This window comes from Sus scrofa, chromosome 13 (genome assembly GCF_000003025.6).
Source record: "Sus scrofa isolate TJ Tabasco breed Duroc chromosome 13, Sscrofa11.1, whole genome shotgun sequence".
Taxonomy (NCBI): domain Eukaryota; kingdom Metazoa; phylum Chordata; class Mammalia; order Artiodactyla; family Suidae; genus Sus; species Sus scrofa.
The window spans coordinates 137,631,816-137,650,544 of NC_010455.5; the positions used below are offsets into that span (position 1 = coordinate 137,631,816).

Sequence of the window (18,729 nt, forward strand, 5' to 3'; positions counted from 1 at the left end):
TTAAAGAAAAAAATTAGTTTAAAAAATGAAATAAATTTCAGGACCTAGATAACAAAGAATTTACTGATAAAGGAATAGTGATGAAAGAGTGACTAGGTGAGGGAATCTGTAGCTGGTTCATTAGAGCAACCTTTCCCCGATTAGATGGAAGGACAATTATAGGCAAGAGAATGCAGCAGGTTGCCTGTGCTCGGGGATCTATACTGACCTTGAGTGAAAACGACAACAAACATGAAGGGGCTTCTGTGTCCTGAGATAAAACAGGGTGAAATGTCAGGGCCAAGATATCAGTCAATATGTTTTTCCCTGAAAAGGACAAGGGTAACTGCATTTCTCCAGGACACAGAGCAAGGATTCTGGGGCACAGGCTGAAAGGACAGTGGGGTTGGGAGAAGGACGGCTCCACTGGAGACACGGATGTCACTCACTGAAAGGATTTTCTCAGCAATAACTTATCGATCTGGAAGCAGTGCAATGTGAGTTAGGGAATTCGGGGAGGGGCCACCCTAACACACAGCCTGGGTTTTGCCTGGATTCCAGTGGGCAGCCCTGTTCTGGCAGGAGGGGTGGGATTAGTCACCTCTCCTGACTTCGTCCTGGCATTCCCTCAGTCACAGACTTAAACAGAAATAGGTAGTGTATACACCGATCTGCAGAACTAAAATCTGCCTCTTTTAGTGTATTTGAGTTTTTGCAAAGGCTTAGAAGGCCAGGACTGCACTAGCGCTGCATCAGGGGTGGTGAATACCCACAAGTGGAGACACCTGAAGGGCTTCCCACGTCCCCAAGCAGCCCTTCTCTCTGATGGGCTGATGTCCCAAGTTCTATCACTAGAAACCCTTTCTTTTGGTGTTTAGTCATTGTCCTATGTTAAAATTCAAATTCCTTTTAGGAAAGAAACTCTCAAGGCCTTATGAGAACGTGTACCCTGGTATGCATGTATTTGTTAAGTTTTGTCTTCAAAGGAAACCAGAGGTGCCAACAATCTTCCCAACTTTCTAAAGGAGTAGTAACCCACTCCCCAGTCACTGAATGATGCTGAGGTTTGGGATGCCTCAGGCCAAAGCTGATTCAATTCTCCCAGATAGATACAGGTTCTGTCTATGATGGAAATTCCAATGGAGGAGAATATCCTTCCCTGAAATCAGTTATGGTTAATGATGGCATGAGAAAAAATTTAAGTTTCTGCTCATTGTTCTTTTTTTTTTTTCTTTCTTTTGCTTTTTTTAGGGCCACACCTGCGGCATATGGAGGTTTCCAGGCTAGGGGTCTAATCAGAGCTGTAGATGCTGGGCCACACCACAGCCACAGCAATGCAGGATCCAAGCCACATCTGCGACCTACACCATAGCTCATGGCAACACCAGATCCTTAACCCACTGAGCAAGGCCAGGGATTGAACCTTCATCCTCATGGATGCTAGTCAGATTTTTAACCCCTGAGCCACGACGGGAACCCCTCACTGTTCGTCTTGTTAGTTGAGGAGAGTTTTTTTTTTTTTTTTTTTTTTTGGGCTGTTTGTGGCATGTGGAAGTTTCTGGGCCAGGGACTGAACCCATGCCTCGGCAGTGACCTGAGCCACTGCAGTGACAATGCCAGATCCTTAACCTGTAAGCCATTGGGGAACTCCTGAGTACTTTTTTTTTTTTTTTTTAAAAAAGCAATCTGTCTAATATGTCCTGAAACGCAAAAACATCTTTTATTTTTCTCCTTCATAGGCACACATTGCACACATATAATTACTCTGTGTACAGAATACATAAAAGGATGAATGAAGGAAAGTACAGTGAATATGCGGATGGCACGAGAGTGCCCGTAACTGCCTGGCACCTACAACACATAATTGATGGGGCCTTTCTTTTAAAAGCTCCATGTTAGTTTAAAAAGATAATATGTAAATGGAAGTACAGGTGGAAAGGTATTGCCCTCATGTTGTTTTCTACTTTGTTTTGGTCTGTCTGTGACCTAATAGGTGTATATCAGATGCTATGAAACTTTTCAAGGTCCTGCTGTGGAGAACAGGGAACTCTATCTAATCACCTGTGTTGGAACCTGATGGAGGATGATGTGAGAAAAAGAATGTACATGTCACTTCGCTGTACAGCAGAAAGTGACAGAACATTGTAAATCAAGTATAATAAAAAATTAAAAAGAAAACTTTTCAGCAAAAAGGAACATCTACTCAACCCTCCTATGTTAGAGGTGAAGGAGTCGGGGGTCCAGAAATGTGACCTTCCCAAAGCCCCAAGGGTGCTCGGCAGCTGCCTGGAGAGAGAGACTGAAACTCAGGCTTCCTGACTCCCTGGCTGGTCTTTTGGTTTATTTCTCTGACAGCTTTTGTGCCCACATTAGAGTCTCAGTGAAGCCTTGTTTCCTAACACTGGTGTGCAGCTCAGATCTTAACGTACTGAACCTAGGCTCTCACTCGATAAAAGATCTGTGCAGCTCACCTGGCAGAACTTGGCCATTGGAGATGACACTGTTACAGAGCAACTTAAAATATTTGGCTGTCATAACTCTAGAAACACAAGTTCAAGGATCAGCTTTACCATCTGATCCGACAGTTTGATTTCTACAGGTGCAAACCCACTGCTAACTCATTATCAATCAAAGCAAATCAGAGGACGGGTTTCTGGTTCTGCCTGATTCCAGTGAGCAAATGCAGCAGTCTGACCTGGCTCCCAGGATGCTTTCTCACAGCAGACAGAGTTTCTCTTATCACAGATGATAAATTTAATAAACCCTGCATTTCCTATATAAAGTCCTTTGGGGAAATAAACAGCACCTGCTGCTTATCTCCTAGCAGAGACAATGAAAGAGCTGGCTGTTGTTGAGTGTGGGTGGTGGTGGCAGAGCCCACTGTTCACGGGTAGGGACTCTCGGGGGAGGACGACGGCACAAATAGGTGCATGCATGCCAGTCATTTTCTAGTACTTAAATAGGACGGACCTGAATTTCTGAACTGGAAGAGACCTTAGGGAATACTCTTTCACTTCAGAGTTACAGATAAGTGAGGAATGAAGGGGCTTGCCTGAGAGCAAACAGCTGAAGGCATCAGACCTGGCCAAGCTGGGCTCTGGAGCTCTTATGCGAGCCAGGGCTCTTTCAGTCTTCTCTAGTCTAGTTCACAACTGGTCAGCTCTCTTAATAATGCGAGCAACTCAAAAAATCTGGGCTTCACACGGTTTGCTTCCATGCAGAGTCAGAAATAAGTAGGAAGGGGAAAGCTGGATGGGAAGGAGGGCAGGCGAGAAAGTGACCAGGTGAAGCTAAGTTCTCGTCCTACTGCAGTTCATCGACTTTACTAGTAGCTATGGTAGGTGGCCAGAAAAATAGGATTACCAGAATATTCATGAGCTATTACTATTGTTTTTTTAAAAATGCGATTGCATATACTGCCCTCTTAATTTTCTGCTTTCCATAGTATGCTGTGCCTCTGCTGAGACCAAGGAAACCCTGTCAAGAAAACCTATTTGAATTTTGGGGGTGAGACATTCATTTTCTTCTCACACAGTGTATGGACCTTAGTTGGTGGCATAAAAAGTCTATTTCCAATAAGAAAAACATTGCATATTGGAATTCACCGTTACACTTTAGAATATGATAGAGCTTGACGGCATATAACAAGGTCTGTGAAATGTCTCCATTTAACAATGGCTTCATCTGATACAGACTCATTTTGGAAAAAAAGGAGCTCAGAAAGCCCTGCCCAACATGTTAATGCCAACAAAGTCTTAAGGAATAGTTCCTGAGATGACCCGATTTTAAATCCTCTCAAGGTTTTCTATCTATGTATGTAAATGCATAGAAAGATTTCTGAAAGGACTCACAGGGATTACCTCTGGAAAGCAGAATGGATTAAGCGGCACGTTTGTATAGAGGTAGACTTCACTTTGTATTTCTGTACTGGATATTTTATAATGAGTATACATTCATGTACCTGTTTAATTTTCAACAATTTAAAAGAAAGAAACAATTTATTTCTGGTTAACACATTGATCATTAATGGAAGGAAGGGTGGTCTAGGAGTCAATGATTTGCAAATCCGAGCTGTGTCCTTTAACCTAAACGGTTCTCTGTTGGCTTATTTGTAAAATGGGATGCTTGGGTGTGATATTTGATGCTACCATCCCTTCAGGTAAATGGAAAGAAAGCCAATCGGAACCAGGGGAAATCTAAATTGTAGTTGCCATCAAAAGTGCCTCCAAGTCATTCTTGCCATTTTGATCAAGACTGCAGAGGCCTCACTCATAAACCAGAAGAGCTGAAAGTACTTAGGGCTGAGCTTCCAGCATCCCCTTTGGTACATCAAGCCTCATGAGATACCAAATCTGGCACATGTAGAGCTGAGATGGATTGGTGTGTTTTTATCATTTTAGCAAGGTTGCTGAAATGGAATCTTGTTGCACTTTTAAGCTTTTTTTTTTTTTTTTTAAATTAATTCCGTTTGTTAAATGAACTGACTAGCTGGGGTGGGGTGGCTTTTTGCTCTGAGTGTGGGCTGAGATGGAAAGCTATTGTTTGAGGCCTACTAGGTTCCAAGGCACAACAGCAAGACTGCATACATCAAGTCAGTCAGTTCATATCCTAAAGGTATAACAAATAATAGCTACAGAAACTTGGTAGAGACCTTTGTTAATTCCCTTCCCATTTCAGGGGAATATTCTAACTTAAAAGAATTGGTTGTGAGACGAATTGTTAAACCTTTCTGGAGTACCTGGATTTGCTTTTTTATGTTCTGCTCACGCCACCATCGTATTCAGGAGGAGGAGGTCTGGGCATATGGCCTTATTACTGCTCAGGAGGGAGAGTGGGTTTTCAGCACTGGAGCTTGGGGAGAACTTGATGGTAAAGAAGCCTGTGCCCAGGAAGTCAGTTCAAGGAAGCAGAGATCAGGATGGAGCGGAAAGTTTCAGAAAGCTGCGGTACCGGGCAGTGAGGACAAGCGAAGAGCCTCAGGGAACTGGTAGGGGAAACAAGGGGCTGGTGTTTCAGTCCTGACCAAGAGCAACCTAGAACTGGTCCTAGAAAGAGGGGTAGGTCTGGGGAGAGATTTAGGGCCATGCCATTGCCTGTACTCTGCCTACAGCCTCTATCATCCCATCTCCTGGCCTGAGGATCTCTTGAGGGCTTTGGTATCAGTTCCTAGAGGTCATCTCCTAAGTTTGAGGTTCCACCTGAACTGGGAGGGCGCCTGAAAGGAAATGAGGGCTCAGGGTGGCCAAGAAGATGTCTGCTGACCGAGCAGACCCCTCCCGGCCACTGAGCACAAACTACCCGGTGGATGCTGCTAAAAAAGCACCTAAAATTCTGTCCAGGTTTGTTCCTTGAGGATGGTCCCACATGCTCCCCCCACCTCAGTACTGCTTATTTTTCCCAACAGACTAGCACATTGCTGAGATGTTTTATCTCATTCTTTTCTGTGTAAGTACAATCATACCAATGAAAGGGGAATTCTGTTTTTCCTATATTTATGAAATAGGACCAATGAAATCTCAAGTTTTTATATATTTTTTAATATGATGCTTTCTTCATATCACACAGCCTTTGCACTTGCTTGAAAATACAATCTCAGCAATTCCCCTACTTATTGTTTTAGGGGAAAATGTAGAGTTAATGTGATTAGCATTAATTTAAAGCAAATTTACGCTGCATTTGCATGTGATTTGAGTTTAAAATGAAGCTTGTACTTATACAAGCAGCAAGATGAATGCCTGTGTTTCAGTAAAAGTAGGAAAAATAAAAACATTAAAAGATGAGTAGATGAGAATTTAATTTCCTCAATTTAAAATCTCTTAGCCTGAATCCTTGATTAGAAAGGCTTCATAAAGACAAGCTGTAAACATTCTCAATAATTAAACATGAATGTACGATCTATGCTAAAACTTGGCCCTTAGGCCATATGTGCTTAAATATACAAAATGGTACTTGATTCCCTCTAATTATTTTATTAACTCTATCCTTCAGTGAAATGCATTTTTTTTTTTTTTTTTTTTTGTCTTTTGTTGTTGTTGTTGTTGCTATTTCTTGGGCCGCTCCCGCAGCATATGGAGGTTCCCAGGCTAGGGGTTGAATTGGAACTGTAGCCACCGGCCTACGCCAGAGCCACAGCAACTCGGGATCCGAGCCCCGTCTGCAACCTACACCACAGCTCACAGCAACGCCGGATTGTTAACCCGCTGAGCAAGGGCAGGGACCGAACCCGCAACCTCATGGTTCCTAGTCGGATTCGTTAACCACTGCGCCACGACGGGAACTCCAGTGAAATGCATTTGTATATGTAATTGTTTTGTTCCTATGCCTCCACCATGGACCATGTTAAAAAAAAAAAATGCTTCTTTGTACAAACTGTGAAGTATTCGCTGATAAGACACAGGGAACTTTCACTATAACATGTCCTTACCAATTAATAATGCTGCTGACTTGGTTAATGAGGATGGAATTATTCATTAGAAACTTTTCAGAGCATGTCACTGGGAGCTAAGACTTTGAAATGTTAGAGCACCAACAGGATAGCGATGAAGAAAAAAGATGGATTGCACTTAGAAACCAAACAATCATCTCATTTTAATGGCATTTTACTCTTAGGCCCCACTGATTTTGGACATGAAAGAGTATTCATGAACATCCCAAAATGTCCAAAGTCGGCTGCAATTCTGTGAGGTAGAGAAAAACATTGCTTTGGGAGTCAGAAGGTGTGGGTTTCAGTTTGTTTTACTTGTGTCACTAACCAGGATTGTGACCTTAGGCAAGATCCTTTCCACTTCTCTGGGACTGCATCTATACATTCTAAAATGAGCACTTGGATGGGTGGAGGGTTAAGATTTTTTTTTTTTTTTTCAGTTAACAGCTGGTCTTTTGATGCATGTGAGAGATACAAAAAGTGAAAAAAAAGATATACAGATAAGTAAATAATGATGGAATCCTCTCCCCCCACCCCTGGAGTCTTTTACTTCTCTTCCTACCAGGTTTGATATGTGAAAATTTTTTTTTTCCTTTTTAGGGCAACACCTGTGGCATATGGAAGTTCCCAGGCTAGGGGTATAATGGGAGCTGTAGCTACCATCCTACACCACAGCAATACTGGGATTCAAGCTGTGCCTGTGACCCACACCACAGCTCATGGTAGTGCCAGATCCTTAACCCACTGAGTTGGGACCAAGGATCGAACCTGTGTCCTTACAGATACTAGTCAGGTTCATAACCCACTGAGCAACAATGGGAACTCCTGGGATGTGAAATTTTGATCACTTAAAAGAGCTGCAGTTTGTGACTAGAAAAATTATTTGCGGAGGGGTAAGCAATGTAAATGAGAGGGAGGTGTCTCATCTCATGTGCTAAAAACAGGGGTTAGTGTCTGGTACAATGCAAGAATTTTATTTTATTTTAGTTTTTTAGGGCCATACCCGCAGCATATGGAGGTTCCCAGGCTAGGGGTCCAATTGGAGCTGTAGCGACCAGCCTACACCACAGCCACGTGGGATCGGAGCCATATCTGCGACCTAAACTAAAGCTCATGGCAACGCCGGATCCTTAACTCACTGAGCGAGGCCAGGGATTAAACCCATGTCCTCATGGATACTAATCGGGTTTGTTACCACTGAGCCACGATGTGAACTCTCCAGTGCAAGCATTTTAAATCACTACCCACTTGGGATGTCTTTTAACTAATGAGTCATTTAGGTAATATTTTTTACTGTTATTTTTTACTTTGTGTTAAAAGCAGAATTAACCATAATCAAAATGCTCTGTATGAGATAGCTCAGAGCAAAATTTTATATAGCAATGTCCTCAGACATAACAGTTCTGACTGAAACCAAATACATGATCATTCTTCCCTCACCTTTCTGTCTTTATTCTAAATGGGAAGGGGAAGGGGTGGTGGTTATTTAAGCACCTGGGTCATGGACTATTGATATCTGGACTGGCTGGCTTTCAATCATCTTTAAGAATTCTACTTTCCTTTTCCTCGTATTTTTATTTAAGGAGAATGACAGAGTTTACTGGAACTAGGCCTAGCTTTCCTAGGTTTTCTTCTCTTTAGCAAGTGACTTCATCCCTTCAGTTCTTGCCGCTAAGTTATTTTAGCAGGGTGGTTTTCAAGGGGGATGGTCTAAAGGTGACTAAAGACAGATGTTACATTTGGGGGGTTTCTTACTTTCCAGATGGCACAATTTAGGATCTTAGGCGGCTTGGCAGTAGTACAATCCTTCTCTAGGACTGAGGTGAGTTAACACATAGCCTCAACTTACCAGGGGGTAAGGAGAAGGGGTATCTGGGACTGTGTGATGGTGTGTGCTGGCCAGGTCTCCTTAACCACACCTCACCACCCTGGGTAATGGAAGGAGCTGGCTCACACTCTGCCTGTCCAGGAAAAGACAAAAATATGTATCAATGAAGATATAATTTCAAGTGAGGAAAAAAGGAGAGGGGGTTGGAGGAAGCTGAGAACAATGAAGGTAAAATAGTCTTGAGAAAGTGTTTGTTTTGATGCTGCGGGGAGGGGAATTACTGAAATGAGAATAGTGGTAATGCCATAACCCCAGCAGAGCGTATTTTATGTCAAAGTGAAATACATGTCTGGGAGCTAGCCAATGGGTGTTATTTTTGAAAAAGCTCTCATCCACAGAAAGAAGGCAGGTATTGGCAAAATACTTCCTTTTCAAATATCCTGACTCCATACCAGAACCGATTATTTTATAACCTGAATTCAGAGATATGAGAATGTAATTCAGAAATCATGCAACAGATGGGAAAGTTTCAATGCTATAAATTGTTAATTTCAAACAAGGGTCATTTAATAAAAGGTCACCCTGGCAAATAACAGCTGGTGCTGGATTTTCCATCCCATGCCACCGCATATACATCTGCCCGAAGACACGGGATGTTCTGTGGGACTTGTCATTTCACTTTTAACAAAGTGCTAAGTCGGAACGGAATTACATTTTTTTCTACAGTATTTAATGCGACTATATGAAACATTTAGTCACCTTTAATATAACCATTTAAGAGCCGAGTAGATGAAACTGCATTTCACAGAAACAAGGATAAGTTAAGACTGAGACGCAAAGTATGCGCTCTGAAGTTGCTGGAAAAAAGCACTTGATCATCATAGAGTAGGATAGCCAAAGGTTTCCGCCCTAATTAAAAATAAGGAGTCGTATAAGAAATGGCTTTATTAGAAAAAAATGTAGTGTACACGTGGCTAATTTCTATCACTGATATGCTTCTTGGCTATTTTATAATTAAAATCTGATATAGGGTTTAAACTTCTTTAGAAGTTAGTGGCATTTCTTCCTATTCTGATAGGTGACTTAGGGAAGGAGTTATCTTCATGACAGACACCCTTGATTTCTTTGCATAATTACAATTAATCAGTAGTTGAGCACTGGCACAAAACACAGAAGGAATTACTCAGTGCTTTCTGTGTAAGACATCACACTTGTAACCCCAGACTCAGGCACAGGTATGCCATTGATACGGTTTTAAAAATCCCCTATTATCACTCAAGTTCCACATTATTATTACCTCGTAGTAATGAAATTAACGTCATCATCTGTAACCTAACAAAACCTCTGAATGAAGTTTCTCTCTTCTCCTTTTTTTCCTGTTAGATGTGCAATTCCAAGCGACTGTGCAGTGTGCAGTATTGATTTCCAGTCTCTTTTTAAGCTCCTTCAAGTCTGTGCTATTATACTGAGACAACCACATCAAGATAGAGTCTGTCATAGGATTCCCTGAAGCACAGAATGAGGAGGAGACTGAGCAAACACGCCCCGGGAAGGCACCAGTTGAACCAAGACAACTCTGTAAGACAAAAACATGCAGTTGTAAGCATTCATGTGTCACTAACAGACAAGCACCTGTATGCCCGGGTGCAACGTGCTTAGCGTGCAAAAGCTAAGTGTGCCCTAGAAGGCCCGAAAACCGGCTTTCAACAAACAAACAGCGGCAACCTGGAGTCTGAGTGATGTATGTAATATGTTACAGGGCCTTCCTGTGGAAAATTTTTAGACAATATTGTTAATGACTTTTCATCAATTTAATCCACTTTGACTTTGGTGGCCAAAAAAATATTACTTCAAAGAAGGAAAGATCAATCACCTTTAAATGTTCCTTTGGTGATTTTTTTTTTTTTTTTTTTTTTTTTTTAAGAGCAGCACCCAGGGCATATGGAAGTTCTCCGGATGGGGTGGAATCAGAGCTGCAGCTGCTGGCCTACACCACAGCCGCCACAGCAATGGTGGATCTGAGCCCCTTCTGCAACCTACACCACAGCTTGTGGCTTGCCACAATGCTGGGTCCTTTAACCCACTGAGGGAGACCAGGGATCGAGCCAGCATCCTAATGGATACTAGTCAGGTTTGTTTCTACTGAGCCACAATCGAACTCAGAGTTTAGTAACTATGTTTAAAGTGCCCTTTATCACCACCACTCCTGTCCTTATTCAGAAATATCTGATGGATTAGAAAGACAAATAACAATCACCTGAATTTTGAAGTAACACATATATTTTTGGAAAATACCTAATACTCAGGTAGGAAGAAATTCCCTAATTCTTGAATTCTCAGCAAGAAATCAAGCAGTGGAGTTCCCGTCGTGGCACAGTGGTTAACGAATCCGACTAGGAACCATGAGGTTGTGGGTTCGGTCCCTGCCCTTGCTCAGTGGGTTAACGATCCGGCATTGCCGTGAGCTGTGGTGTAGGTTGCAGACCCGCCTCGGATCCCGTGTTGCTGTGGCTCTGGCGTAGGCCGGTGGCTACAGCTCCGATTCAACCCCTAGCCTGGGAACCTCCACATGCCGAGGGAGCGGCCCAAGAAATAGCAAAAAAAAAAAAAAAAAAAAAAAAAAAAAAAAAAAAAAAAAAGAAATCAAGCAGTGATCACTGTAAAACAGATTAGGAAACAAAAATATAAAACAAGTAAAACATAAAAAAAGAATCCTAATTCTACCCTCAGAGAAACTACTGTGAATATTTTGGTTTCTTTCTAGCTTTTTTCCTACTAACCATGATGGTTATGTATGATACCAATTAGCAGAATTTATAGGAATCATCTAAACAGGCACTTCAAATACTTTTTTGTTTTGTTTTTGTTTTTTGGACTATGCCCATGGCACATAAAAGTTCCTGGGCCAGGGACTGAACCTGTGCCACAGCAGTGGCCTGTGCTGCAGCAGTGATAACGCAGGATCCTTAACCTGCTGAGCCACAGGGGAACTCCCAAACAGCATTGGTTTTTGATATAATCAAAGAATCAATGTGCTTCTTCAAAAATGCCCATTCACAAATTTAGGACTCTCCAGTAAGCCTCCTGCTACCCAAACACCTGCTGCCCTCTGCTGACTGTGCTGCTCTAGCTGCTTCCTTGGCTTCTGGGGCCCTGGAGTGGCACATCTGTTCATCTTCCTTCTGTCCTGACCCCTCTGTCAGTCCTGATGTAGCAGCACAGAAGTAAGCAGCAGCTTGGCACAAAGAGGTTGTTATTGGCAGCGAGGTGGTGGTGGGGTGCGGGGATAATTTCTCTGGTTTAATATCCAATTGGCTATTTCAATTAAAAAAATGAGGGAAACACACTCCCTGGTACGTTTTTTCCTTTGGGCACTGCTAGGGGTTTATATTTTCCCTCTGTGCTTCCACAGCATGCTAATACTGCCTTAATCTTCAAAAATCATCCTAAAGATTTCTTTGCTGCTACTTTAGTTTAATCCATAATTCATGTGGCTAAAAGTGCAATTTATACGCAGGAATGGAAATCAGAAAACCAACTGGTAAGAAAAGGTGCTGAAATATTCCCCCTTTTCCCCGTGTAATAGGTTCACAAAAGCAGCCTCCCTACCTTTCAATTTCTACATTTTAAAAGTCAGACATGCTATTCTATAGCATGGAACAAAGATGTGCATTTCAGGGGTATCTGCAGGCAGAGCTGTTTTCTGTCCTTTACTTGGATTGACTGTAATCCAAATACTCAGGAAGGCTGTGGTCTTTCGGATCCTGTCTTTATTTTGATACTCCCTGAAATGATACACCAGGCGTGTTCTGCTTTTATATTGGCCATATAGCCTCTGAATTTCTGATAATTTTAACAGGCAAAAAGATGCAGTGAAAAAATAGAAAAGCCAGTAACGTATGTCTTAATAAGACATATAATATGCGTATATTAAGAGTGAGCATTTTTGACTTTAAGATCGAATTTTACTCAAAAGAAAGCACAGTGTAGAGTTCTCTTTCGGCACAGAGAGTTAGGGACCCAGCACTGCCGCACCTGCAGCTCAGATTCAGTCCCTGGCCTGGGAGCTTCCACATGCCATGGGCATAGCCAAAAAAAAAAAAAAAAAAAGATGTTTTCTAAGTCTTTCATGGAGAGCTAGCTAGAGCAACACACATATAACAACAATCAACTTGTCCTAGGTCTCCTTAAACCTAGAACGAGTCACATGTTGCCAATGCAGACCTTTATTTTATCAGTTATAAAATGCTTCCTTCTACCTGGGGAATTTCCAAAAAAATGCCTCAAAATTGCTCTTTGGGATCATGGTTCATTGGTTGTTTTTCATTATTGTGCCTCTCTCTGAAAAGTCAAATCCACCCTTCAGTACCAACTACCAGTGTTCTTTGAAATTATTAGCTTTTTAAGAAATTGGTCAGAGGCGGAAACCTCTGCACTTCCCACTGAAAACCACTCACACAGAGCATAGCTAAGGGGCTCCAGTGTGCAGGAAATAGCTGCTGAAAAGTTCAGTTTGCCTCAGCGGGAGAGAAGTCAGGTGCTGCAGTCCCTTCGGAGCCTGGTGTCACATGATGTATGACCCAAAGAGTCCTGATCCATCAACATTTTCTTTGCAGCTTCCACAATGAGCACGGCTTTTCAACATTCCTCCCCTTTGCCTTTCACTAGAAAAAATATCAATCCATACTCCAAGGTGCCACGATTCGCCTCTATGTTTCTGCTGGTTCTCGATCACCTCCTGTTCCACAGCCTGAGGACTCTGCCAAATCACAGTGAGACGGGCTGAACTGCACTCCAGGCTCTGCACCAAAAGGTGAGGCTCTGGTGGGACTGAAGCAAGTAGGACAAAGCAGTATTAACCTCTTCACCTCATCTCTTTCCCTGCAATTGGGTGCCACGCTTTTGGGTGCCCTTCGAATACTTGTCTGGTTCCAGGCATCACCCTCCAGAACCAGCCTTCTACTTTCTTTGGGGATTTAACTGAAATTATGGTAATTTAACAAAACTGTCTCCACTGCCTCTCAAGCGAAGTCATCTGACGCCATGGTTTCACGGTGTAAATGCCCTAGTCCCTTCACTCCATGTTAATTACCCGAGACCTCTGACCATCACTACACTATTTTCTTAGATATAAAATGACTTTTCATGAGTCCACATCTGCTGAATGTGCTCTCCTTGTAACCACTGGTCTGTGCCTCCCTCCTTCAGCACACAATGCAGCTTCAAATTCATGGTCAGCTACTTCAAAATGAAAGGACCGAGGTAAAAATCTTTAATGTTTTTAGGAGTTCCCGTCGTGGCTCAGTGGTTAACGAATCTGACTAGGAACCATGAGGTTGCGGGTTCGATTGCTGGCCTTGCTCGTGGGTTAAGGATCTGGTGTTGCTGTTAGCTGAGGTGTAGGTCGCAGACACGGCTTGGATCCTGCATTGCTGTGCCTCTGGCGTAAGCCGGCAGCTACAGCTCTGATGAGACCCCTAGCCTGGGAACCTCTATATGCTGCAGGAGTGGCCCTAGAAAAGACAAAAAGACCAAAAAAAAAAAAAAAAAAAACCGAAAAAAAGAATAGAAGAGCATTGCCAAATTGATTTTATATGTGAAGTTAGTAGAATAAAGCATCACTGTGCTGTCTGAAATAACTCACTGAAATTTGCAAAGCAGACATTATAGGAAGTAACTCAGTTTTTCAAATATGCTTATATTAAGGAGCAAGTAACTTTTTTTTTTTTTTTTGACAGTGACCTTGAAAAACCCAAGTTTGAAAAACTCCAAGAAATCTCTGACAGGGTCCCAGATTCCCAAAGGTGAATCAGAACAGGTAACGGGAAACTCTGCGGCTCAGGGCTCCAAATAAGCCAGTGGCGCTGGTATAGAAGCCTGTGTGACATTTGTCATCAATGATGGCAGTGGCCATAATCTGCAAGCAAATCACCAGTGGAGCCTATCTTGCCAGACAGGGCACATGAGCCTGGTCATCTTGGGGTGAGTCTGTACAGCCCTGAAAAACCATATCTGATGTAGTCATCTCCCAGACAGCACATGGTGGGGAAATAAGAAATCTAGTCAGGAAGTTTAGTACTTCCTTGAGAAAAGCCCACAGATCTTTAAGATGATTAAAAATTGAGCTCTTGAGGAGTTCCCACTGTGGCTCAGCAGTAACGAACCCGATTGGTATCCATGAAGATGCAGGTTCAAACCCTGGCCTTACTCAGTGGGTTAAGAATCTGGTGTTACCACAAGCTGTGGTGTAGGTTGGCAGCTGTAGCTCTGTCTGATTCGACCCCTGGCCTAGGAACGTCCATGGGCTGTGGGTGTGACCCTAAAAAGACAAATAAATAAATAGAAGCCTAGGTGTTTGCATTTCTAACATTAACAGCTAATTATCCAAAAGGAAACAAAACATTTGGTGAGTGCCCTGGTCTAGGCTCTTTCACGTCCATCTACTCATTAACTCTAAAATGTCAGAACATACTGGCAATTTTTTTTTTCCTGAAAATCATCCTGTTTAAGATTATTTTTTTATTTTTCACAGTACTTATGGAATTTAGGCAGAAACCTTTAACATCTATAAAGTTATGTATAAGAACATGTGATTAGAAACCAACCCAGAAGCTAAACCCCAAAGATTCCCAGCTAGATAAATTATCGATTGTATCAGGGCGATAGAATTAATAGAAGTGGTGTCTGTCGTCTCTTCTGCTGCCTGTGCCAAAGAAACAAAAACGTCTGCTTGTATCTGGTCACTCTGAATCCGCAAAATGAAGTGTGGCCACTGACGTACAGTTGAACAAACTGAAGCTGCTGCAGGACCCAGGAGTGTGACAGAAACACTGTGCTGGCTGAGCTCAGTGGTTGGAGGGCACTGGGTTCCTCCAGAGTCATAGGGCACAGGAGAAGTCCCTGCCTTAAACTGATGAACAGATACCTGCTTGTTATGGTCTAGAGACCACGTGCAAAGGTGTATTGGGGGATAACATGATCTGCCCTCTACTGCTGTTGGCTTTAAATGCTGGGAACACAAAACAATTTCCATTCGATGGGAGCAAAACATGCTCAGCCAGGCTGCAAGGACCACTCAGCCCCGCTGTGACCATGAGCTGGAAAACTGTTTCTACCCCCGCTAAGGGCAACAGCCATCTCTGATACTTTATGGGGCAAAAGAGAGGTGCTGAGCCTCCGAAGTTCAACTGTGACACAGCTGAAGTGCATTCAAGCTGATAATGTAATAGCTGTTAGATGACTTTGTTTAGAAAACTAACTGGAGGCAAAGACCTCACTCTGACACCCGGTGATGGCATTTTCTTTAACGGCAACAGATGTTTCCAGAAGGACAGTGAAGAGTGGTCTGACTTCATTAATATCACTCTCCTTCGACTATATCATCCTCTTTCATATGATAAACCAAACGTCTATCAGGTTTAGCAAAGTTGAAACCTTCTTTGCCTGCATTACTGATCCATAGAAATAATCTAGTTTGTTGCTCTAATTACTAAGAAATTAAAATACTGTTTGGATGCTCTTTGCTGTTAGGCCAAAGCGCTATGCCGAGAGCTGCCCAAAACTCGGGGAGATTGTTTCATTAGCTTTGAAAGTTTCTAAAATTTATTTCCCAGTTAGGGTTATTATGGACATTATTTCAATTATAAGCCTGTCAGAATTCCTCAAAAACAATTAGGTCTCCTGGAGTGTCACATTTTAGAGCATTGTTAAATATATTTGAATCTTACGAATTAGATTCTTTCATGTAATTATCCAAATTTACTGATATTTGATGAGTAGTTAAGAAAAAAATAACCAGAGGGGGAGGGAAAGGTAGTAATATTCAATTGTTTAAGACAAGGGTATAAAATGGAATACAAACCTAGTAGAAATTAATAAAAGCTTTATAAAGACTCAAGTATAAAAAATTAAAAATACAATATAAAATATGTATGAATCCTTATTTTAATGCACAAAAAGAAGCCTCAATAACTGTGCCCCAATTTTCTAAAACAGACTTTGGACCACAGAAAAGAGAATTATGAGAGAAAACCAAACAACGGCACAGCAGAGCCACTACAAACCCGCAGACCCGCGATACCAGCGGAATCGGCCTTCGCCGTGCCCGGCAATCTTTGCAGCAGACCCTGCATCTCTTCCACACCCTCGAAGGCTGCTTTAAAGTTTCATCCCCTCCTTAAGCCCTTTCTCCACTGTCTCTCTGCCAACTCTTCATGGATGAACTGGCTTCTAAGCTGAAGGTTGGTGCCCTCAGGAAGGAACTTCCCCAACAATGCATGTGGCGGAGGCCTCTCCTTCTGTGCCCAGGGACACTGCCTTCTGTCCACCTCCTTTCATCCAAGGCTAACTCCTCCAATGGAGCTCAGCACCCTAACCCTTTCTCTTTCGTAAGGACCTCCCTCTTCTTCAGAGGTTCTAACTGGATTCTCACCTCAACCTTCACTTTACTCTAAACCTGCCCTGATCAATTCGGTAGCCACGAGCCACATGTAGCAGTGTAAACGTAAACTTAAATAAAATGAAGTAAAATTAGAAAGCCAGTTCCTGAGTTGTACTAGCTTCCTGGGGCAAGTGGCTACTGTGTCGGACAGTGCAAAGTGCATCTCCACTGCCTGTCCTTTATACGTGATCCACTCCTTGGATGACCTCTTATTCATCCCCAAAGCTTTAAACCACATGTATACCCCTGACCTTAATTTCTCCCTTACATAAAGACAGTAGAGTCTAAGTATTTTTTTTTTCTTTTTTTTTTAGAGCTGCACCCAAGGCATATGGAGGTTCCCAGGCTAGGGGTCTAATTGGAGCTGAAGTTGCCGGCCTTCGCCACAGCCACAGCAACTTGGGATCCGAGCAGTGTCTGCAACCTACACCAGAGCTCACGGCAACGCCAGATCCTTAACCCACTGAGCGAGGCCAGGGGTTGAACCCGCAACCTCATGGTTCCTAGTCGGATTCATTTCCGCTGCGCAAAGATGGGAACTCCGAGTCTAAGTATTTTTAAAAAGCAAGACACTGGTGGCTCTCAATGAGAACCTACATATTAGAATAAACTGGGGTGAGGTGTGGCTTTTAAAACTAGAAATGCTGGCCCCAGTCCAAGTTAATTAAATCAGAGACTCTTAAGGGTGGGCTGAGGGTGCATTAGGTCGGGGTAGGCTGCATTTCAAGAAAAGCAACTGAAGATATTTTCTTTTATTGGCATGTGAAAGCTCAAGTAAAGCAATTTGCCTTAGAATTCTCCACATAAACTCCCTATACATCAGTGCTACAAACCTCTCTCGTAACACATTGAGATAGTAAATAAAAAGATTTCTTACCTGTGTGATAAAAGGTGAGAAAAAACAAAAGTACTCCCATGAACATATTACTTAAAAAAGTGACAACTCCACAAGTAATTCCTTCCGGAACTGGGTAGACGGTTTCCACAAAAAGCTCAAAAAATATAGGTATACTGCTATTCAGGAACACTCCCAGGAGAATACAGGAGGCGTACAGTGTCACTAAAATAAAAACACAAATATTTCAGTTTCACAGAAGCAGCAGTTAGTCACAGCAGATGGACCTTCTGGGTGTTCTCTTTAATAAGTACGAACTCTGAAATTTCATCTCTTCTCAATGTTAGCCGATAAAGTTTGACAACTTCACACATCTGTTGGCTTTTCGCTCAGGTTTTGTGGAGTAGATAGAAAAAACTTTTGTTGCTGGATGATTATCAGTTTATTAGCTTTATAATTTTGGTGGATTATTCCAAAGCACTGTAATTTAAAAGATTCTTTCCCTTTAGCCACACTCCTGGCATAGGGATGGATCGATAAAATATAGCAACTTAATACAAAGTCTAGACTCATTCTATAATTTTAAAGAGAATTTATATCTAAGAAAAAATGTTGAGACATTAATGTTACTAAAAATTACATATTTTAAGACTGGTTAATAACAGCCTTTAAACACAAAATAAAAGCTATCTACTTTGTAATTCCTGGAGAAACATTTAAAATAGCAAGTCCCCAATTTTAAGTGAGTTTCGTGTCAAGAGTGTTTTTTTTTTTTTTTTTTTTTTAATATGACTTTTGGAACACAGACAAAAGTTACCACCTAGAAATGTATAATAGTGGCTAGGATCCCAGATTAGCCAATAAATAGCCTATTAACCTAACTTGTAGTGAAATCTTTGAATAAGAACACTATTATTTTTTATTTTACTTTTTTAGTCTTTTTGCCTTTTCTAGGGCCGCACCCACGGCATATGGAGGTTCCCAGGCTAGGGGTCAAATCGGAGCTGTAGCCACCGGCCTACGCCACAGCCACAGCAACTCGGGATCCGAGCTGCGTCTGCAACCTACACCACAGCTCATGGCAATGCCGGATTCTTAACCCACTGAGCAAGGGCAGGGATCGAACCCGAACCTGCAACCTCATGGTTCCTAGTCGGATTCGTTAACCACTGAGCCACAACGGGAACTCCATGGACACTATTCTTATTCTAAGAAGAATGTTT

General features: G+C 42.2%; 1 protein-coding gene and 1 long non-coding RNA gene across 3 annotated transcripts in view; one reads left to right on the top strand and one right to left on the bottom strand.

Annotated features, from left to right (window-relative positions):
• DIRC2 (disrupted in renal carcinoma 2) overlaps positions 1,656–18,729 on the bottom strand; it is a 105,644-nt gene continuing 88,570 nt past the window's right edge. Inside the window, exons 8-9 of the mRNA XM_013982378.2 lie at positions 17,549–17,731; positions 1,656–9,807 (exon numbers count right to left, since the gene is read on the bottom strand). Coding sequence (XP_013837832.2) covers positions 9,692–9,807; positions 17,549–17,731 — 299 coding nt within the window. The 3' untranslated portion in view covers positions 1,656–9,691. The remainder of the gene's footprint in view (positions 9,808–17,548; positions 17,732–18,729) is intronic.
• LOC106505786 lies at positions 9,722–17,074 on the top strand. 2 transcript variants are annotated; one of them, XR_002337879.1, is made up of 4 exons: positions 9,722–9,809; positions 12,900–13,044; positions 13,440–13,493; positions 13,970–17,074. It is a non-coding gene; the product is annotated as an uncharacterized LOC106505786 (long non-coding RNA). The 2 variants fall into 2 exon arrangements; XR_002337878.1 differs by lacking the exon at positions 13,440–13,493.